The 23722-nt window shown below is 37.8% G+C and overlaps 1 protein-coding gene across 1 annotated transcript in view; it reads right to left on the bottom strand.

The window, feature by feature from the left end:
* The window catches only part of LOC103604351 (inositol 1,4,5-trisphosphate receptor type 2-like), a gene marked incomplete at its 3' end in the record, with an annotated part of 116092 nt that overhangs the window by 45487 nt on the left and 46883 nt on the right, over positions 1–23722 (bottom strand). Inside the window, exons 10-18 of the mRNA XM_008588910.1 lie at positions 21400–21499; positions 20748–20908; positions 12960–13101; positions 11467–11628; positions 6812–6984; positions 5725–5844; positions 5425–5610; positions 4049–4300; positions 3461–3605 (exon numbers count right to left, since the gene is read on the bottom strand). Coding sequence (XP_008587132.1) covers positions 3461–3605; positions 4049–4300; positions 5425–5610; positions 5725–5844; positions 6812–6984; positions 11467–11628; positions 12960–13101; positions 20748–20908; positions 21400–21499 — 1441 coding nt within the window. The remainder of the gene's footprint in view (positions 1–3460; positions 3606–4048; positions 4301–5424; positions 5611–5724; positions 5845–6811; positions 6985–11466; positions 11629–12959; positions 13102–20747; positions 20909–21399; positions 21500–23722) is intronic.

The raw sequence follows: 23722 nt of genomic DNA, 5'->3' as shown, positions 1-23722 counted from the left end.
TTTCTAAAAATACATAAATAAAGTCTACCATTTTATTCTATTCCTCTCCTGATTATTTCCTCCTGGTTTTTGTTTGTTTGTTTGTTTGGCCCATTTCTGACCTTAGCGTTTGAATTTATGGTTCAAGGTGTTTTTGATAGCCCAATATTTGTTTGACCATATTTAATTCCATTTAGAGTGTCATGCTACAATATGCTTCTGCTTCACAGTTGTTTTCCAGACAGGAATTTCCATCAACTGAAATGTTTTCATTTCCCATTCTGTTTGGTCTTACAGCAGTTTCATATAGATGAAAACTGATGACATCTATGCATTTCGTGGACAGGGCTCACAGTACGAGCTGGTCTAAATGATCTCTAGTTCAAGAGCTCCCTCTCCTGTCAGAGTTGTGAAGTGCAGTTTCTTTAAAGTTTGGCTTTTGGTGGGGGCAGTGGAAGAGTTATATGTCCTTCAATTTTCTGGTTTTCCTTTATCTTGTGTTATTTTAGATTTCTCCACCTTGCTTCTTTTCCCTGTATCAACAAGACTCCAAAGAGAGCCTCTCCCTTACTTTTAACCTTGTTCGTCTCTAGAAGCATTGCTTTCCACAACTGCTACCTGTGTACTTTTAAATCCTTTCCTATTTAGTCGGTGCTCTTATGTACCTGAATAATTTTTCAGTATTTTCACAGTTAGGATAGACTTTCTCTTTCTGAGGGTGATTTTCACACAATCCCCTCTTCTCTCTTCTTCAGTTTTTCAAGAAACCCTTGACTGTCCACAAAGGCTTGCCTTAGGATCTCATAAGGTAGTTCTACTTAAAATTCATGTTTGTTTCTCTACTTACAGTCACTAAAGCATGTACTGTCATCTGGCCTTTAGTTATTTTGAAAGTGAAGGATTTATGTGTTTAATTTGCTTTTTATTGATCTGTATGGGTTTTTTTGGAAGATGCAAAAGACTGAGATTTAGGCAGCAGTAATTAATAACTTCAGCTTACCTGTAAGTTCCTCATTTATAATTCCTTTTTTTCAAATTTTTATTGAATCAAAATTGATTATACATATTTTGGGGGTTCAACACTGAGATATGTTGATCAAATCAATATACTAGCATATATATTGTTACAAATTATAACTATTCTTTATGCCCCTTGTCCAATCCTGCCCCATCCTCCTTCCTCTCCCCCTCTCCCCTCTAATCATCCTAGATTTCCTCTCTCCCTCTGAAAGAATAATGGTTACTCTGTTGATTTCCTGCCCAAATGATCTGTCCAATGCTGAGAGGCGTGATCAGGTCCCCCACTACTATCTCATACAACAGATGTCTCTTCCGTCACTACGAAATGGGCTCTGTGGAGACAGACATCCTCCTCCTTTCTTTAACTGTGCTGGTGACTCTCCTTGTGTCAACTCACTCCAGTGGCTGGTGGACCATCTGCGTGGTGGTTGTGGTGTCTAGCCTCCTTCATGGCAGCCATGGTTACTGTAGTGGCTGTGGTGGGCCACCCACACGGAGGAGTGTTTTTGGCCTGCTCCTTGGTACAGGACAATTAATAACTTCAGCTTACCTGTAAGTTCCTTATTTATAATTCCTAACCAGATAGTTCTTCCTTATGTCTGAAATTAGACTTCTGGTTTTACCTTTTTAATCCTGCAGTGGATATTGTAGTAGAGGCTACTGTGCTCCACCCATATCCTCTCTTCAGGGCTGAGGCACCTATTTCCCAGCTGCTGAACATCATGGCTGCTGACTACTTACAGCTTATAGTGCCTCTCACCAGGAATGGCTTTTGGCCAAAGGGAACTGCCTTACCTAATGTTACATACCCCATCCAGGATGAAGCCAATAGCCAGGGGCTGGCTGATAGAAGGATACAAAGCTCGGCCCCCTTGCCTTAATGTGTGACAATTTCAAAGGACTATCCCAGCTCCAGAGCTCCCTGAGATTGGCTGAGGTCTCAGTTGTAACTGCACTGCAGAGCAGCTTCTCTGTCTGCCAATCCTACCTTTCTCTTCATTCTGTTCACTGTGTGTGTTTTTCTTCTTCAAGTACTCCAATTATTCACATAATGGCTCTTCTTTGCCTTTCTTCCATTTCAACCACTTTCTCTCTGACCCTTGTTACTTGTTTTTTTAATATCATTGTCATTTTACTCTTTGTTCTCCTTCCTTTCTTTGGTGTCCCTTGTTATGTTTTCATTCAAATCTATTCTCCCTTTGACACCTTAAAATTTAGTCTGCCTTTCTAAAAATACATAAATAAAGTCTACCATTTTATTCTATTCCTCTCCTGATTATTTCCTCCTGGTTTTTGTTTGTTTGTTTGTTTGGCCCATTTCTGACCTTAGCGTTTGAATTTATGGTTCAAGGTGTTTTTGATAGCCCAATATTTGTTTGACCATATTTAATTCCATTTAGAGTGTCATGTCAGGCATCCAACCTAAGACAATCATTATAATAAATTCTAATTGAGTTATGGGACAGCCACTGTTGTAAGTCCATTAAATATATTGTATATGTTCACTTACTTCTTACAAGGCAATTGTGAGGAAGATGCTATTATTATCATCTTTATGTCTGTGACGAGAAAAGAAAATCAAAGAGAAGATAAATCTCTTGTGAAAGTTAATAAATGGCAAAGGAAGGATTGAATAGATGCACCTGACTTGAGAGCCCATTCTCTGAGCCACTTCGCGCTACTGCCTCCCACAAGGGCTTTGCCCTTCACTACTTACTTCTCCAGTCTTCCATGTGGCAGGAAGCTGCGATGTCTGGTCAACAGCCAGCAAGGAAGAATGGCCTCCAACAGCCATATGAGAGACGTTAGAAGGCCATCTAGCCCCAGATGACTACGATCCCACGCACCAGCATGCTTGCTACCTCATGAGAGACCCTGAGCCAGGACCACCCAACTAAGCTATTCCCAGGCTCGCGACCCATAAAAACTATGAGATAATAAATGTTTGTTACTTTAGGCTGCTAATTTTGGGGGTAACTTGTTCCACACCAATAGGTAGCTAATACACCAGGTATCAAGTAACAGCACCTCCTCTATAGTTTTGTCACTATATTCCCAAAATATATTATATCTTGAGGCATTTTAATACAATTTAATGAGGATAAAAACATCATTTCCACGGAAATGGAAAAAATATATCCAATCCAAACATATAAAATATGCAAAACTGTCTTTGTTTATTAAATGCAATAAAGCTTACACAAATGAAACCAAAAATCAACGAAATCAGTAATTAAGAGATAATTATTAATAAAATATTTTGTATCAACGTCAAGGTATAATCAAACCACCAAATCTATCTTTTATCAACAGCTGAGAGAATCATGCCATCATGCACTAAACTACCCAATTATCAAAACATCCTAAATATTAGAGGGAAAAAAAATCTCTGATGCTCAATGTACCTAATTTTTACAGGGAAAATTTAATGACTTCAAAAATAGTTGTTGTTTAAAAATACCTCAAATGTCAGTTTGTTTTTTTCTTTATCCCCAAAAGGAAAGGGCTGATTTACAACTTCTTTCAAATATTCTTCAACAAATTCCATTGTCAGTGCAAATTTCCTCTTCATGTCATTTCTGGAAGAGTCTGTTATAGAATCATATCTGCAAGGACAGTAAGAAGATAAAGCAAGTTAAATTGATTGTAATTGTTTAAAACTAGGAAAACATACATACTTTAACTTCCTAGCATCTTGAATAAGTTAGTTAACCTTTCGAGGTGTTGTGTCCTCATCTGTAAATGGGGTTATTGTGAAATGAATTAATACATATAAACCATTTAAATCAGTCTACCATAATATCAGATATTTAAATTCTTATTTATTATTATTAATATTTCTTTTAATTGGTTTCCAGAAAGATGTTTCTGTTATCACTAGGAGCTATCATTTTACCCTCCAAAAAGGTAAAATTTGCATTTGGAAGATTAACAACCTGAGTTAGAACACACAAATGCCTTTCCATATATTTCATTTCAAAATTGAAGACATTTGATTTTGAGTTCATCTGCTAGATTTAAAGGGCTCAAGAAATTTTCCCAAACATACTCATGAATGGTGATCTTTGTGGGGATTTCTGTCCAGAGTCTGGCATAGCGAACGGGCACCACGGACTCCTGGGGGTCCCGGTCAACATGCATATGGAGCATAAGGCGACAAAAAGATGCTCGGAGGTCAAAGGGCAGGCTCTCATCTGACACACACCGCAGGATCAAGTCTACAGACAGCTGCGTAGAGATCTGGTTTATGGCCAGATACTGGCGATCCAAGCACATCCTTGCAAAGAGGTTTAGCTGGTACCTTAAAAATATTAAACAGATTACATGATTTGTCTTATCTTGATAAAGTTCTTAAACATCATAGTACCAATCAGTATCTACACTTATGACACCTGTATTTCCAAATGTTTGTGATACTGGAGTCAAACTCTTTCAGTAGTAGGTTAAGTAATCACATGACAACACATATATGAAATTGTCTCTATGCCCCTTCAGTTACAATTTCTTTCACTTGTTCCAGCAACATGTGTCTGGTGGACACTGTCATTAGGCTCTCAATTCTAAGTTTCCTAGGATTACAAATATACTAAGCCTGAAGGCTCAGGACAACAGCTCATATAAAACCCTCTCTCCACCTTCCCCAGACTCACTCAGCTTCAGGAACTGGTCTCTACACTGTAAGTCTAACCCCAGTTTCCAAATCAAATGAGATCAGTCCAAACAGCGTCAGCACATGTGGGCTCATTAGCCTCTGAGATCAAGAAATAGTCTGCAGCTTTTTTGCTGTAACTGTAGAAAGAAGGGAGCACAAGGCATTCTCTGCCTTCCTCAGACTCCTGCCATTTGGGCCCAAGTTGGCCCAAGAGCTTCTGCCTTGGGTTTCTATCCCTTAAACTCAAAGGCATCAGCTAGGTACTTGATCTCAATTTATTGACCACCAGGGACCACCTTTGGTACTGCTGCCACATGCCACAGCTGAACTTTCATAACTACAGGCACTAGTTTCTCTTAAGCCTTAGGTCACCACATATTCATAAGCATTATATACTAAAGTTCTGGCTAACTTCCCCTGAGGCCACCCCTGCAGCCAGGCCAGCTCCCCCAGCCCCAGTTCCACCTCTCTCTCCAGTCCATCACCTGGGTCCTAACATGTCTCTCACCTGCCCCTACTCTAATCAAAAATAGGAAAAAACTGCACTGCATAAAAATTCCAAACTAGTGGAAAAATCAGAACATTGCAAGTAGAAAGCACAGATCCTAACTTTTATTTTGAATAGTTTGAACAACACTAAACATTTCAGCTACCCCAGTTCTGACATGACTTTAAATTTTCTCTTCATTGATACCTAACTTTTAGAAGTTTCAGAGAATCAGCTCTCAGTGACTATGTGAGGCTGAGAATTATGATTCTCTGCAATACTTAACCTGTAATAGGTTAGCACTTCTAAATCAGCTTTGGTGCCTTCTTTTGCTTCTTGAGCAAGGTGCCTGATAGCTTTGCCATGGGGTTCTTTGTTGCTGTCGATCCAATAGAGCCAGACTTCTTCATCATCAATGTCATCTGAAAGGAGGGTGCTCTCCATGGGGTTGTCTACTTGCATTGAGACCACCCTTGAAATAAATGACACACAAAACTATTAAGAAGCACACTTACAAATATGATAAAGAACGACAGCGTTTACAAGTAACAGACAGAAAAAAGATGCCTCCGTTATCTGGCCTTACTTTGTTTGAATGAGAATGTCTGCATTGCCTGGGCTCAACATAAATTTACAGATAAGTTCCTGGGTTACAGGAATTGCAGTGGTATTAGACACACACAGATCCGACAAATAATCCAAAAATCTGGCAAGAGAAAACAAATGAACGTGAAGACAGAGCACTTTATAGGATCATCACAACAAAAATATAACTTGGACTGTAATGACAGAAGCTTATATAGATATATTTTTAATATTTCCATATAACATTTTTCGGAAGTGTTGCTTATCGAATGAATCATTAGAAAGAAATTAAGCACCCAATTCTTCTTATTTAATGCAAACCTTGTTACGAAAAGGATATGTTTGCTTCTGCTTATTTGGTGATATTCATCCCACAGCACTGTGACTTATTATGTTTAGAAAATCATTTATCTACCCTAAAGTGAGACTCCACACAACTGAATATCACAATAAAACCAGATCAAAGCCAATGTTGTGCTGAGTAAAACAGGACTATAGCACACGCTTTATAAAAGTGACTATGGCCAGGTGGACTCAGAGGCCCATTTCTTATTTTCCATACAATTAGTGAAGAAGGCTTCCAATCTGCTTGACTTTTCTGCATGCATTTCTCCCAGATAAGGCAGCATGGTGCAATAGAAAGAGAACTTGATGTGGAGTCAGAAACCCTTGATTTACTTCATATTCTACTCCTCACTATTGGGGTATTCCTGGGCAAGTTGCTCTCTAGGCTTCTATTTTCTCATCTCTAAAATGCGGATAATAATGCACAACCAGTGTAGTTCATGAGATGTTCAAGGATTTAAATGAGACAGTGTATATAAATATATTTTGAAAAATCACTAAGTACTACAAAAATGTTATCAGAATGACAAATCAATTACATTTAAACATAAGACTATAAAGGACTTCGATCTCCTATGAGGTAATAACTCTTTATTATATACAATTACTATAGCAATAAGCCCAACATAGTTTTTCCATGATAGTTAGTGATATGGAAGAATTCTAACTTGTAGAAGTTCTAAATATAAAACAAAAAGTCACAAGCCCCACCAGGAAAGAATACTGCATGAACTACTTCAAACCTTGGCTCCCGGTTTCTCCTGAGCAAACTGACAAATGTTTCTATTTCTTTTGCTGTGATATGTTTCTCTAGTAGTTTTCTGTTGTTGTGCAACAAAGCTGTGATAGTATCTTCTGCCAAAATATCGTAGCCAATCTGGGATTGCATGACACAGAAATTCTTAGCAATGTATTCCTGCAAAGAAGAAAAGCTGTCAGGATGCACTGCCAAACAGCTTAGAAATGACAGGTCCTATCAGTGTCAGCATCTTGATTAATTTATTCATAATGGAAAACTCACTAAAAAAAATTTGTCAAAAGGAAAGCAAGTAAATAATTCTTCAATAAACAGAGCTTTTTGAGGTAGGAAATGAAAACATATTAGCATATACACAATTTAAATTATAACAAAAAATTATGTACTTGAAATAATTTCTAATATGGGTACTTACACTCTTGTATGTGGAGAAAAACAAAAATAAATCTAGTTTAAATAATAAGTTTTCATGACATGGTAACTTAGGGTTTCACCAGCCTAATAAAGGCTACTTCTAACTCTTACTGAAATTCATAACCAATCATTCTGGCATAATTATAGAAAGTAAATTGACTCTGATATTTCATTCATGAAGCATGTGATCAATGTTACATGAAGATCCCAGGTGGACCTAAGATAATTTCTTTTATCACATATACTACAATGATTATAAAATCTTCTCTTCAAGCAAAATGATAAAGTTTCATATAGTTTTTGTCTTTAAAAAGATAACATGATTTATTACTTCATTGGTCAGATCCATTTACCCAGTGAATATTTCTTGAAGGCCTACTCCATTCCAGGCACCATTCAAGAGACTAGGTATGTGGCTGCAAACAAGATAGAGAAGCTCTCATGCAGCTTATATCCTAGCTTTATATCCTAGTGAGATAAAAGGAGCAAATGAATAAACAAGTATGATCACTTTACATGTTGATAAGTGAAATGAAACAGAGGGATGGAGAAAAGCAGCAACTTTAGACAAGGTAGATGATAAAGAAATGACATTTGAGCTAGGGTGAAAATGATAAGAAGAAAGCCATGGGAAAACCTGGAGGGAAGCCGTCTAGGCAATGGGAGTGGCAAGTGCAAACGCCCCGGGGCCCTGGGACCAAGCTTGTCATGTTCTATATACAGAAGGTGCCATGGTGGCTAGAGCGTAGCAAGGGAGAGAAAGCAAGAGCTGAAGTTGGACAGGCAGGTGAAAGAGTCCTCATGAACCACGGCAAAGAGCAAAGATGTTATTCTAAGAGCAAGAGAAAGCTCCTGGGGAGTTTCAAACGGCTCCTTATTCTTCACTTTTAGTGACTCTCCAAATCCCAAACCACTGCTGCTCATTTCCCACATTCAATGGTACGACCCACACATCTCACATAACCACGGAACTGGTGAACTTAACCCCTTTCACAGTCAAAAGTTTTCACTTCAATTTCTTGGGGATTTTACTTGGGAATGTACCTTTGTTTCTATGATGGGAGAATGTATTGATTAGAAAGTGGTTTTGCCTTAGGAAAAATTTACTGGAATCGGGCTGGCCTGGTGGCGCACTGCTACAGTGCGCCGCTTGGGAGCGTGGCGGCGCTCCTGCCAAGGGTTCAGATCCCACATACAGACCGGCCGCTCACTGGCTGAGCGAGGTGCGGGCGCAGCACCGAGGGTTGCAATCCCGTTGCCGGTCCTGGTCCGGTACGGGCGCGACACTGAGGGTTGCAATCCGTTGCCGGTCACGAAAAAAGACAAAAAAAAGGAAAAAAAAAAAAAATTTACTGGAATGTATCTGTTCCTTGAAAATAATATTGGTTGCATAAATCTAATTATATTCTAGGCAGCGTTTTTGCGGCCTTTCAGAATGATGGTTTTGTGCATTGGATATCCAGTTAAGTAAAGTAAATGTCTTCTACAGTATATCACTTTAAATATGTATTGATTTACACAGTTTTATGACTATTATAGTCATACTCTGGAAGAAGGCAAACATCCAAGATGTTAATAAAAAATCAAATGAAATTAAAAGTGTTATCAAATTCTATAAATAATAATAAATGGAGACTCAATATTAAAGACCTATGTTAACACTAAATCACAAGTGAACTCCCTATTAGGACTATAAAATATAGATAAGGATAAAGGAAAACAAAGCAATTATGTAAAAATGTAGAAGGCCTTTCTGCCTACATATTAAAATCATGTTCTAAAAACATCAGAAAGCTGTTTTATGCTTAATACAAAGCATTCTTAATTCAATAGAAATGAGAAAAAGACTTCACAGCTATTACTGAGATTCAATTAGATCATCCAGGAGAAAGGGAGAGAAAATAAAATCTAACCCTCAACAAATGCTGAGAATTCTTCATTCCTTTGGCAGATCTATGATCTACCTTTTGGGGAGACACCCCAAAGAAGAGAAAGGACTAGATCACTCACAATCATATACTCTGAAGAAACCCCGAGAGCTGGTCCCCAAAGTGTATAAACAATTACCTGGGAGGAGTTGTGTGACTGGGTAGGGGTATATGTGTGTGCACGTGTTTACTAGAAGGAAGAGTGTTTGCAGAGCAGAAACTGTGTGTGCCTCAGCATGCAAGGCCTGCCCTGACACTCCAGCTAAGACTGAGAGGGAAGTGAGAAAGAACCGTGTGGGCCAGACCGGGAGAGACTGAGAACTGCCACCAGTTAAGATGTGCTGCTAGAGAAACCTGCCAGGGACTAGCAGAATAACCAAACCCAAGGAGTTCTGGCACTGCAGCATGGGGTGGTGCTGTGGGGGATGGAGGGTCTTCAGCACACCTGCAGAGTTTGAGTGCAATCAAGGACGGTGCACATTGTAGGACCCCACGGGACTGACGGCAATAGGCAACCTCTATAGACCTATTGATTTTTTCTGTTAATTTCAATCTCTGTAATACAGCATTGCTTGTATGTGTGGAGGAGTGGCCTGTCTAACAAAGTATATTTTTCCAGACCCAAGAAGAGAATGCAGACACATAGAATACACTGAGCAGCCTGTCACCCCCCACTCCCACTCCAGACCTCCATTGAAGAATTTAGGCCCTCATATTGGGAGCACCTCTGACACTGATTCTGAGTGCTTGAAGGTCTGTCATTGAATGTTCCAGAAATTTATGTTTCTTGCAGTAAAATACAAACAACTCTATTTTATCTTGCCATCTTAAAGGAATGCAATGAAGCAAGGAAAAATAATTCTAGTGACAGCATTTTTCAATTGGAAAGAAGGATGTTTATAACTAGGTTTATATTAGAAAGTATTTAAGGATTTGTTTATATTCTCCCCTTGCTCCCATTCCTAGCCACACTATTTATCTTCTGGCTAATGTTTCACATATTCTTTCTAGATCTTTCTTAATCTTTAAACAGAAGTTTGAAGCCAAAATATTTTAACACAGTCCTCCTAAAGCAAATCTTTTTTTCTTGCCAAAATACTTTCAAACTACCAAAAGGCAATAGTGTGATGATTAAGAGGCTGAATCTGCATACTGGATCCATTCTTAAAACTATAACCATGGGCAAGTTAATTAGCCTCTCTGTACCTCAGCTCCCCATCAAACTTAGCATTAACTAACTGAGTTAATTCATGAGAAGTGCTTAAAACTGAGCCTGGGACAAAGTAAACACTCAATAAATACTACTAACTATTCTCCAATAACCTCCACCCTTTAGGCCTGACATCGTAGGCCCTCTGTGACATAGCCCACCCTGCCTTACCAGCCCTCTCCCCTCCCAATCCTTCCTCATGAACTAAACTCATCAGCAGAACTTACTAATGACGCACTCTTCCCTCAAACTGGTTAAGAGAAATATGGGATGATAATTCACTGAATGACAATTAATTTCAAACAATTTTATGTTAAATAAACATTTATATTATTGGACACAGTGCAAAACATTACATATTATTTTTAAGATAAAAATGAGATGAAAGAAATTTCACTTGCAGTTGTCAATTTTTAGCAACATCCCTAGATCCACATGGGTTCCCTGCCTCGACAGCTGCAGATATCTGGGAGCAAAAGTGCCCTTTCTAGCATTCATCATTCTTTGTTTACAGATCTCTCTTCCTAAAATATCTATTCCCATACAATATATGAAAATGATTCTCATCCTATTAAAATGCTTCCTTTTCCAGGCATCTTTCCTTGGTTCCCACAGCCACAACTGAGCTCTCCTTCGGAGAATTCCCATCATGCTGTCTTTTTTCTCTTGTGCCCCTCTCTGCCTCCACCTTCTGTTTCAGATGGACATATCATATCTTTTCCACTAGACCATAAACTCTGAGCTATACATGGCGATTCTGTGCCTCACACGTTCTTCAAGCCAAGAAATATTTCATTCCTCTTTACATTACAGGTCCAGTATGCCCCCTGCCCAGCAGGAGCTAATACCATGCACATATAAAGACTCAGGACATCCTCCCCCAATGATTCTAATTCTATATGGAAGAATAAATACATATGTCACCTCAAAAATACTTACAGATCATTTTTGTGTTGCCAATATAAAACATTTCATTTCAAAGTGAGATTTCTCATCCTATTTTCTCTTCTGTGCTTTAGAATAGTAACCAAAGAAACTTGCCCACACTTTAAATATAAGACAGAGTAAAAAATGGGGGCCACCTCTGACCTGATTCTTCCGGTAGTCCTGCTGAGAATGTCTCAGTACACGGTAGCACAGACGCAGCATGTACTTGTAGGGAGCGTATCTTTGGTCCCCCAGATCTTCAAGTCTCAGCATTGGGCCTTCTCCCGCTTTCTCTTTAAAGGGTGCTTTAAGAATCCCAAACACCTACCAGGAATGAAAAGAATCACCTATTCTGATGAATGCAGGTGGATGTTTTGCAACCTATTTTGAATTTTTTACAAATTAGAACACTGACTCAAAAATACTTTTGTACTATTTGAGTAGAATTAATGTAAAAGAGAAAAAAGGGATTTAGGACAAAGGACCAACATATTAAGGAAGAAAAAAACACTTCTAAAAGTGTTCTCTAAATTGAGTAACAAACATGACTTAAATAAAATGCTTACTTTTGTTTAAAAATTATATTTTATTAAAATAGGAAATATAATGATGGTTGATTGCACCGAGTTACACAAACAAATCTGATGAACTAAAATAGTTTTATTTCCATAGGCTCTATAGTTTCTTTTCTTATTTTCTATACCTTTCCAAAATCAAAATCATATTTTTAAAAAGCACTCACTATTACCTCAAACCGACATCAAAAAATTGCTTCCATATATTGCTTCTAACCCTCTTTGTAAATGAGTTAACTTACTGTTCTTGGTAAACAAAGATGCGCCCAAATCAGTGAATGTGTCAGCATTCAAATGTAATTTATTAGAGACTCACATGGGCAGCTGGTGGTACCCAGTGAGCCAGATTCCGGCAAGGTTAGCGGTTAGGAAACATTTAAAAAGCATTGAGGAATATAATTCTTTTGGACAGCAAGGGACAGGTAATATCACCTGAAGATGAGCTGGTAGGATGAGTAAATCGTCTATCAAAGAGACACGGGCATAAGCATTAATACCAGAACGCAAAACGGAAAGCAAAATCATCCTTTGGAGTTCATGAAATATGATACAAATTAACATTTCTTCAATAATTCCATATTTGCTAAACCTTGAATTTTATATTTATAATAATGAAATAAAATTTTGATATATGTTAGTTTAAGTAATATTAATAATTATTCAAGGTCCTAAAAGTCCTTGAAATCAGATGTTTTATATAGAAGAATTGCTAATGTCAGAAAGACTTTGCCCCATTAGGTTTATAACCTTTATTTTAACTTAAGAAAAAAGTAATTTTGTCTTTTCAGGCAATAGCTATAGAAATTAATTAACCATGTCTTACTGTTTTCCTTTCCCCACTCAACACCAGCCAACACCTTGACTACAGCCTGGTGAAAGTCCCTGAGCGAGAACTGCCCACCTAAGCCACTCCTAGACTACTACTCTATAGAAACTGTGAGATAGAAGCATCTGTTGTTTTCAGACCCAAAGTTGTGGGGTCATTCATTACACAGAAATCGATAACCAATACAAGGGCTTTCCCTGATACTATGACTCAAAAAATAAAATATGAAAATTTAGCACATGAAGAACATTCACCTGTGCCAATATGTTTTGTTCCCTCATTAATTTTTGACGTTCTCGGTTTGGCTTAGTGATAACCACATCTAGAACTTCTTGTCCATTATTAAGCACATCAGCAACAAAGAAGATGAGATCTTCCAATAATTTGGTTACAAACCTAACATAAAATGAAAAGAAAATGTTACTCTATGGTGTGCTTAATTTTGAAACAAATTTTTAAAATTAAACACTGAGAACTGAAACACTGGAAAACTTAAAGTATTGTCTAACAAAAATTCATTCATTGACAAAAGATAATATCTAATGCACTTACTGTTTACCTAAACCTCTACAAAGAATATTCCTTTTCCAGTTCCTCCAACCTCCACTCCTGCCTCGATCTCTAATAAAGTATTTGCAAAGACTATTATGAAATAAAGCATGTGAGCCCTAACAGCAGGTGAGTTGGTAGGATAACACCACTCGGTGCTTTTCCATGACTAACAAGAAAAGCAAAATAGTTCTGCTTAAAGGAGAAGAGCTATACTTCTAAATTCCAATTCTTTTTTTTTTTTTTAACTATTAACTCAAACTATGTTTCCTAATCCTCACCACATTTCAATTTATCCAATGTACAGGATAGGAAAAACTTGAATGATCTGTGAATAGAGACAGGGTAAACAATTCGATGCTTTACATTATTATGAAAGTATCAACTGATCTCTAAAAATCATAGTATCTTAAAACCATACTCTAATGTTCGTTTTCAACTTTACATTTTGGTTATTATTAAAACTATCACTTGAACGTCAGTGGCATTTAGTACCTAAAGAGTCTTGAAAACCTTTCCTCCCTTAACTTTTTTCTTCCTCCTTCCTCTGCCTGTTCTTTAGCATTTTCTATCTGTGTTGATAGATTGTGGAAGGGGGCAGGGTTCGAGTTATTACAAAAATGGGTAAACTGATCACGATTCTGTATTGGAAGGGCAAAAGGACTTTTTAAAATTATTATTAATGGTGAAGTGCAGCTTGTTAATTATTCAATAAACACAATTTTCTGGGGGGTAAGGCCAAAATGCTGACCAACAAATATTTAAATTTGCTTTGTTTATCCATATGCTGTTAGCATAATCACTTACTGTTATCAGCATGGCCAATCATGATCACATCAATAAGAAAACTACAATTTAGGGGCTTCAATTATTCCAGAAAAGTGTAGAATATATTTAATTAGAAAACATCTTGATCCTATCTCTTGATTTACCTCCTGAAAGAGAATGAACTTCCATAGACCCAAGTGGACATACCCATAATCCAGAATTTAGCCACCCAGATAGAAATTTCAGCATACTTCCAGGGATCACAAACTCCACTCCAAAATTCCAGGGATCCTATGTATTCTTGGTATGCCTATTTTAAATTTTAACTCAATCTGTTTCTTTCAGAAAATGTGTCTAACTGATAGGATTCACTGACATACTTAAATTTAATCTCTGAAGGCAACCACAGAAATGCGAAACACAACTCATGTGCATCAAAATGTGATGTGAGCTTCTTTTGAAATTGTGACTTAATGTCTTCCAAATGATTCTGTTCTTTAAACAAAAGACAAAGCAATTCTTTTGAACTCGCGTTACTTTAGCAAACTGAGATTAAGTTGAACCTCAGTTGCTATCTGCTCATACAAGACCAGTTTCAGCATAAATATTTGCATTTTCTTTTAAAAAGTATTAATAGTCTTTTTTTCTTGCTGTTTCAATCATTACAATTAGATGTTTAAGAAAGCACAATTTTGTGAGCAACTACAGATCACTCTGCTTCAAAGTCTCCCAAATGCCCTGAAAATTGGTGATAATTAATGGAATGATGATGAAGAAAATTTACAGTCTTGATTTGAGAATCACTATATGTTTTCCCTACTTGCAGAGCCAACCTCCCCTGATGAGGAAGCAGTGGGAGCCAGGAAAACCAGCCTTCTCTTCTGACCTCTGAAACTGTTGAAACCCTTTTTGTTTGCTTGTTTTATTTTGCTTTTTGCCCTTTCACCTTAAGCATCTTATCTGTGGGGGAAAAGAAAGCTGGTTTGTTTTCACTTTAGATCAAACTCCAATTCCATACTGGGCAGTGGTTAGGTCCTACTAACTCATGTAACCTGACTAACTTACTTTTAATAAAAACTTTTTGTGTGACTTTCTGTCTTGCAGCAATAATGGATTATATATCCCCATGTGTGTGCATGTGTGTGTATATGTATGTATGTATGTATGTATACATTTTTTTAAAAAAAGACATATACACCTAAAAACATAATAAAAAGCTTTATGGATCAGGAACAAAGTAAGAAAAATACAGCGATGAACAGGGATAATGAAACCACATAGTAGGAAACTAAACTAGAGATAAATAAAAAAGCAGGTACTAAAATAGGGCTTCTCTAACTCTTAAAGGAACCTTAAAATTCAGTGGCCCCTGTCAGGCTCTGTCTGTGAAGCAGTGGGAGGAAACAGAGGAAGCACAAAGACAGAACTGGACCTAGTCACCTGCAATCTCAATGACCAAAGCCTCTAATGACCGTCGGACATAATTCTCAGCCCTCAATATCAGATCTGGCTCTAGACTAATTGAAGGAGCCGGGTGGAGGCAACCAAAAACTGATAAAGAAGATGAGTAAATGTAGAGAAAGAAAAAACAAAAATCTCACCTGAGAAGAGCCTGCAAAAATTCCAAATCACACGAGGAAAACTGACATTAAGAATGACAGCCATCAGACTAAAAGATCAGGATTAATTCACTACCAACAAAACCCAAGTAATAAAGCAATTTCAAAATAGCTTCCAAATGAGTGTGCTTTCAATCTTTAAAGAGATTTTAAAAAGCAATTATACACAATTAAGACAACAAATATTTTTAAAAGGGCACATATGAATAAAGAATAGGTGGATATACTGAAGAACCAATAGAAATCTGAAAAATAAATATAATAATCATTTAAATAAGCATCTAACTAATGAAGGTAAACTATTCTGCACACACTCTAAGAAAAATTAGTGAATTACAAGATAGTATCAAAAAATTGACACTATCTTATAAAGAGCATAGAGAGATTTATAAAGGCAAATTATAAAAGGGGAGTTATAAGATAAAGAGGATGAATTTAAGGGATAATAATAATCCAAAAGGAGTTCCAAAAGAGGGAAAAGAGGGAAAACATAAAGAAGCAATTTTGAAGGAAAATGGCTGGGAATTTTCCAAATTGAAGGAAGACATAAGTATTCAGATTAAAAGTATTTCCTAAACGTCAAGTGGGAAAAACAAAAATAAAACATACTTGTAAACACATCACAGTGAAATTTTAGGACATCAACATCAAAGGGGAAAACAATCTATGAAATTACAGAAAGTAAAGAAAAATTACCAATAAATAATAACAACTCTATTGACAGACTTCTTAACAGCAACAAGAGATGCCAGAAAATAATTAAATTATAGCTTTAGAACACTAAAGAAAAGTAATTTTCAAATCTAACATTCCATACATAAAGTATCATTTAAGAGTAGAGGCAAATAAAGACATTTTCATATATGTAAAAACTAAAACAATTATATCCCATCGAACTTTACTGAATGAACTAAAGAATGAATTTCAGCAGAAAGAAAAATAAACCCAGAGAGAAGAAGTGAGATGTAAGGCAAGATATTGAGAAATATAATTAATCAATGGAAAACAATTTTTAGAAATGTAATTTCTCAGTAAAAGTAAGATGGTGCATTATAACTTACCTGGTACAATTATTCTTTTGTATATATCTAATATAAAATAAAAGTTGATAAATGAAAAGAATAAACATAGAACTGTGGTTCCTGACAACTACTACAAGAAAGGAGAGACGAAGAATAAAGCTTACTGAGGCATGTCTTTTCTGTGAGAGGAAGGAAGAAACTTCAACTTTTATTAGAAAAAAATATATATTTGAAATGCGTGATAAAAATTTAAGGGTAATTGCTAAAGAAAAGAAATATGACCTAACGCCTCTAAAGCAATAGAGAAAAAGGTAAAATGAAGGAGGGTGAGAATATAAACTTTATCAATCTAACAGAAAGCAAGAAAAAAGTGGAAGGAAAAGAAGACAAGCAATGCTAAAGAAAGAAAAAAAATAAGAATGAGTCTGAACACATCATTTATCAAATGCAAATTAAAATAGACTATCAGATTAGACTTTTAAAATCCAACCTTCTTCTGCTCATAAGAGACATAACTAAAATGAAATGACCAGGAAATCTGAAATAAAAGGATAGTGAAAAAGAGGCATCAGACAAACACTAAACAAAAGATACCTGGCGTAGCAATAGCAATACCAGGCAAATAAAATTTGAGGGAAAATAATGTTGCTCTAGGAAGCAACATCAGAGAGACATCCAACCTGGTGATCACATGTTGGACGAGCCCTATTCTAGATCCTGAGCTTCTGTCACGGGGAATTAGAACCTGCCTCAAGCACATGAGCTGCATGAAGGCATGGGTACAGTCTGTGACCTTCACCACCGCATTAGCACCATATGTGCACATGCTGCACGGCCCAGTGCTTGTCCTGTACCAAGAGTTCAGTAACACTTAATTCATTACATCTCAGAACTACAGATGCTGCAGAGGAACCCATGCATTTTTGTGTACCCTCACAGGTAAAACATGGTACAGAAATTCTGGTTAAGGATTGCATGTGGCACTTCCTCAAGCTCTGAATAGCAGTTAATCCCCCTCCATTTCCCCCCCTACCTCCCAATACTCTCTATTCAGGTTCCCAATACTCTCTACTTTGTTGATGCAGTTATGTAGAATAAGATCAGAAAATCCCATGGAAAAATATCTAAGGTTGAGGATCTTGAAGCATAACACAGGAGCTGTGCCTCCAGAGTCCAGGGTGAGTAAAGGGGGAGCCAGGAGACAGAAAAAGAGGATTCTAACAACACAGGCATTGGAGACAGAACTGCAACATTCTAACACTCTCCCTCTGACCTAGTGTCATTCTTTCTGGTTTTGAGTAAAAATAATACCTAATAATAACTTCATTCTCCACAGGGAAAAAAAAAAAGTCAAAGTTGTCAGTTACTTTCAGAGGGAATTTTATACTGAAATCTAAAACTGAGAAAATCCTATAAATGCCTTCAACTATGCCAACAAGCTCTACTGTACTGACAGGCAGCTTTGAATGCATTTTGATGGGAGGTGGCTTTTCTGAAATTGCTAAATTAAGATCTATAATTGCAACTTCATATTTCTCAGGCAAAGCCTTCTCTTTGCTGTGATGTCTTAAGAAGCAGGAGAAATAAAAATGCATGATCACTGATCAGTCCTAGTGCACCACCTTTCTTAGAATCATCTTGAGAGGTTAAGATTCTCTCCGGCAATAACTAAAGAATGACTTGTGCAGGGTTACAGCCAACGATGGTGGAGCACTCATAGTCTGAGTCTTTATTTGTCCTTTCTTCAAGGAATACCTTAACACTCAGCAAGGGAGACTTCTTAAGTTAGGCTGAGTAAATTTCTGTGTATACATAACAGTGACAAAGTCAAAGAATTGGATTAATAAAAATGAGTTAGATATATAGCAGGCAAATAAAAATTCCTATCTGTACCTCAAAATCCGTTTCCTGCCATAATTGAGCTCTGATGTCTAATTATCTGTAGTCCATTAAAGCGGTGCAGTTGTTTCCACCTCTGGCTTCTATTCACTTCCCTCTCCAGGGATGGAGGTAATGACTGAATACATGATATAGCACCCATGGATTCAACCAACAGCGAATAGAAAATATTTTAGGGAAAAAAAAATTCTACAAAGTTCCAAAAAGCAAAACTTGAATTTGTCATGGGCCAGTTACTAAATTGAACCCATGCGAATGAAGTGATGTATAGGAATTTGTATTAAGTATTATAAGTAATCTAGAAATGATTTAAAGTATGTGGGAGGATTGCATAGATTATATGCACACTATGCCATTTTATATCAGGACTTGAGCATCTGAGAATTTTGGAATCTGCAGGTGTCCTGGAACCAATCCCTCACAGATACCAAGGGACAACTATATATCTAACGTTTCTAAAACATGTATGTTTAGTTAAGGAATACTTCTGGAGTGAACCCCTTGAAGCCGCCTCCCAGAGCAGGAAATGGATCATGGCAGGAGCCTTTGGAATGCCTCACCCATCGTAACTCCTCCTTCCCTTCTAAGAGGAAACATCATCCTGATTTTTGTGACAATGATTTCCTTGCATTTCTTTATAGTTCTTCCAACTGCTTAAATACCTCCAAAGAAATAGAGTTTATTTCTGCTTGTTTTTGAACTTTACAAATCATATTACAGTGAATGAATGCATTTGTTATGTCTAGCTTTCATTCAATCTAAAGTTTTTAAAATTTATCCATGTCATTCCACATGGATGCAATTCATTTACTTTCATTGCTATTCTGCATTCCATTGTATAAATATATCACAATTTTAATCATCTATTCAACTGGTGATGGAAATTTCGATGGCTTTCAGTTTGGGGTTATTTAGAAAAAGGCTGAACATTCTTGAACATGTGTCCTGGTGCGCATGCAGAGGAGCTTCTCTTGACAGATGTTCAGGAACATTCAGCGTAGGAGTGGAATTGATGACTCATGGAGTGTTTGCTTCTTTCACTTTGCTAGTTACTGCCAAACTGTTTTCCAAGGTGCTAATATCAGTTATCACGAGAGCTGCAATGTATGGGAACAACCTGGGAAATTGATAAATAGCTTTTTCTTGTTTCAAATTAAAAGGTATGTACAGATCATAAAGAGGGAAAATACAGAGAGTTCTTGTGCTCTGATAGACTGAACAACATATGGACTTTAATGCACACTTGCCTGAATCCCCCACTGATAAACTATGTGACCTCACCCAGTTTGCTTAACCTCTCAATTTTCCTTTATGCAAATGGTAATATCCATCTCAGAGCTATTTGAAGGATTAAATAAATTTACAGTGCCTAATATAGTACTTGACACAAAGTAGGATGCTATAATTGACAGCTATCAACATCATTCTCTTTCTCTTATTTCCAAAAACAGAGTTTAATTAAGGATCCAGTTTCTCTGAATGAGTTATAAGAACAGAGAGCTACACCCTGCAGATCTTTTCTTGGTATTACATATTTGTTTGTTGAGTGGTACCAGAGTACCGAAATGTGTCTTGAATAAATAAGACCAGAAAAACATAAAAGTTCCTTTCGGACCTTTAAAACGCTAAATCCAAAGCTATCGTGAATCTCTTATGAGGCTTTTAAAAGGAAAGATCAAAGAAGTAACTGAAAACAATGATTTTCAAGACAAGCTAAAAGGGGAAAAGTAAATATTGCACCAGATTTTAATTTCACCATTTTCTTTTTTTTCCTTTTCCTTTTTGTCTCTTTTTTACTGACCGGTAATGGGATCGCAACCCTCGGTGTCACGCCCGTACCGGGGACCGGCAACGGGATCGCAACCCTCGGTGTTGCGCCCACACCACGCTCAGCCAGTGAGCGGGAACCGGTCTCCACATGGGATCCAAACCCTCTGGCAGGAGAGCCGCCGCGCTCCCAAGTGGCGCACTCTCCAGTGCGCCACCGGGCCGGCCCTAATTTCACCATTTTCATTCACTCACCATGATCAAAAGGAATCAAGTTCCCACCTCATTCAGAAGCAACTGGGCTGCTATCGAGAATGTTCTCAATATTCCCTAAGAGTCATTCATTCACTTGAGGTTTACTATAAGAATTGACAATTGACTCTTGATAATTTAAGAGCCATTTTTAAAAGTTACTAACCTCCTTTCATTCTGAGTTACTGTGCCATTTTCCAGCTTTTTAACTGTGGTGGCTAGCACTTTATTTGCATCATTGGCAAAGTCTAAGTCTCGGACCTCAGACAGCGGCACAGACACAATCGCAAATGCTTCTTTATCTTCCTTTGTTTGGCAGGTTCCAATCTGAAATGTTTTTCCATTAAGATTAGTTTTTTAATAATTATGCAATATTCTTTGACAACTCACCCATCTCAGTCCCGTTTAAGAAATACAAGGCAAAAAAAAGATCATCCAAACACAGTAATCCCTACATGCATCATCTGCTATGAAAGGCAACAGGGACACAGATTTTCCAGGCCCATTTCCTGCCCCATTCCCAAAGCCTCACTGGAAACATATTCCTTCCACACTTGTCCTTTACTTCGATTTCAACAGAGTAAATACACTCCTGGAATTTTCTCCTCTCTTTGCATGCCGCTCACATTTTTTCTGGTATCTGTGCTGCTTCCTCCTGAATCACAGCCTTGCTGCAACCGATTTAGTTCACCTACCTAGGCAACTGGCAGGCACACGTGCTTGGTGAAATTAATCACAATAATATCTAATACTGGTGAAGATGAATTGTAAGGAACACGTCAGTCACCCCTTAATCCTACTCACTCAGCAACATTTACCTTCAACATAACAGGCCTCTCTTCATCTGTGTCTATGGGGATACTAGTGCTGGTTACCCATGTGTTGGTGCATAAATGCCTTAACCGAACATAGGAGTTCCTAAAAGCAAAACAAGATAAAAAATAGATTATAAAAATTTACACACTTACATATTGACTATTTAACAGTTTCATACATGATATGAACATAAATGTATCTTAGATTAATAATCAACTCAAGACCTGTCTGGTTTAGGAATAATTCTGAATTATAGACTATTTCAAAGCATGCAATATTATTGCATAGGCCGGTGGTTCTCAAAGTGTAGTCCCTGGACTCATGGCACCAATGTTACCCAGTAACTTGTTAGAAATGCCAATTCTAAAACCTCATCCCAGTCCACTGAGTCAGAAATTCTGGGGGTGGGGCCCCACAATGAGTAATTTAACAGGTTCTCTAAGCAATTCTGAGGCATGCTACAGTGAGAACACTGATCAAGTACCCAACTCAGTTAAAACTGCTGCCGACAGTAGTCCTTTTTGTAGTTTAATCATCTGCATATCATCTGACGTATATACAGTCAATCCTCATTACTTATGGATTCCGTATCTGTGAATTCTCCCACTCAATAAAATGATTGGAAAGCCCAACATTAATACTCATGGAGCTTTTCCGGCCATTTGAGGACAAATGCAGTTGCAAAAAATTTGAGTTGCCCAATAAGGACATTTCCAAGCTAAGGTCAAAAAAACAACACTCTGCCTTCTTGTTTCAGCTCTCATATGGTAAACAAGTGTCCTTTTGCCACATTTTTCAAATTTCTGTGCTTTTTGTTGGTGATTTTGCTCTTTATAATGGCCCCCAAGTATAGTGCTGAAGTGCTGTCTAGTGTTCCTAAGCACAAGACTGTGATATGCCTTATGAAGAAAATATCTGTGCTACATAAGCTTCATTCAGCCTGAGTGACAGTGTTGTTGACCATAAGTTTAATGTTANTGTGCTACATAAGCTTCATTCAGCCTGAGTGACAGTGTTGTTGACCATAAGTTTAATGTTAATGAATCAACAATATATATGTTTCTTTAAACAGAAACATACACAAAACAAAGTTATACATTGATTGATGAAAATGCTGTGACCAAAAGCTCACAGGAATCTAACCCTGTATTTGCTCAAAGAACAATGGTTCATTATTTGTTAACTCCACGTATCATGGATAACAAAATTTGACTGGATATGAACTGTGAGAGAATGCCTGAGAAAAACACCTAGAACTCATCCAAATATTACTCAAATATTACCATTTTTAGTGAATCTCTTATTGCCATCATTTCTTTAACAAATATGTGTATAGTGCTTATTAAAAAAAATACATTAAGTATTTGAGGGCTTCCAGTCAAGATGTCAGAANGAGAGAATGCCTGAGAAAAACACCTAGAACTCATCCAAATATTACTCAAATATTACCATTTGTAGTGAATCTCTTATTGCCATCATTTCTTTAACAAATATGTGTTATAGTGCTTATTAAAAAAAATACATTAAGTATTTGAGGGCTTCCAGTCAAGATGTCAGAATAGGTGGTCCCCAGCGTCACTCTCTCCCACAAATTAACCAACTTACAACTATTAAGAAGCAACGACAGCCAAGCTGGGGCCACTAGAGCTCAGGGAAAGAGGAGGAGAGACATACAGAGTGCATGAAGGCAGGAGAGAAGCCACTATGAGAGTAAGAAAGGACGGCTCCGCCCGTTTCAAATCCCGGCCACTTCATGGCTGGAGCTGCTAAGTGCAGGGAGCAAGAGCTGGCAAAAGCCACAGCTGTGTCCTTCAGATGAAGTTGCTTGGAGGCTGCAGGGGAGAGGAGGGCCTTGGTGGTCCCCAGGCCAGCATGACTACTAACAGTGTTCCCATGAACCCACATAGGGTGAGGGGCCACAGACAACTGAAAAAAAGAAGCCACTCAGAGGCCAGTGAGTCATTGCAAGGGACCGGCACATGGCCCACCCCCTGGGAAGTGTTTGGAGTGTGGGCAGTCGGGGAGATGGGCCCACCCAGGAAACACTGGGGCATAGCAAGGACAACTGATCTGCCCTCTAATCAGCACAGGCCCACTCTGTGTAGACTGGTCAGGAAATACAGAACTGCAGGGGGAGCAGTTTGCTGAAAAGACTCAGGTCCAGACCAGAGTTTCCACACAACGCAGGTATACCCTCAGGAGACCCAGAAGTACCTACAAAGTCAACCATTAAAACCTGAGCTGCACAAAAAGCCTTTGCCAGGGAATCAGCAGCAAAGCAGCAATTTAGCTCAACCACAGGGCTCAAGTGATGGTCCCCACAGG

The sequence above is a fragment of the Galeopterus variegatus genome, unplaced genomic scaffold, assembly GCF_000696425.1.
Source record: "Galeopterus variegatus unplaced genomic scaffold, G_variegatus-3.0.2 Scaffold5099, whole genome shotgun sequence".
NCBI lineage: Eukaryota > Metazoa > Chordata > Mammalia > Dermoptera > Cynocephalidae > Galeopterus > Galeopterus variegatus.
This window is presented reverse-complemented; position numbering and strand designations above follow the sequence as displayed.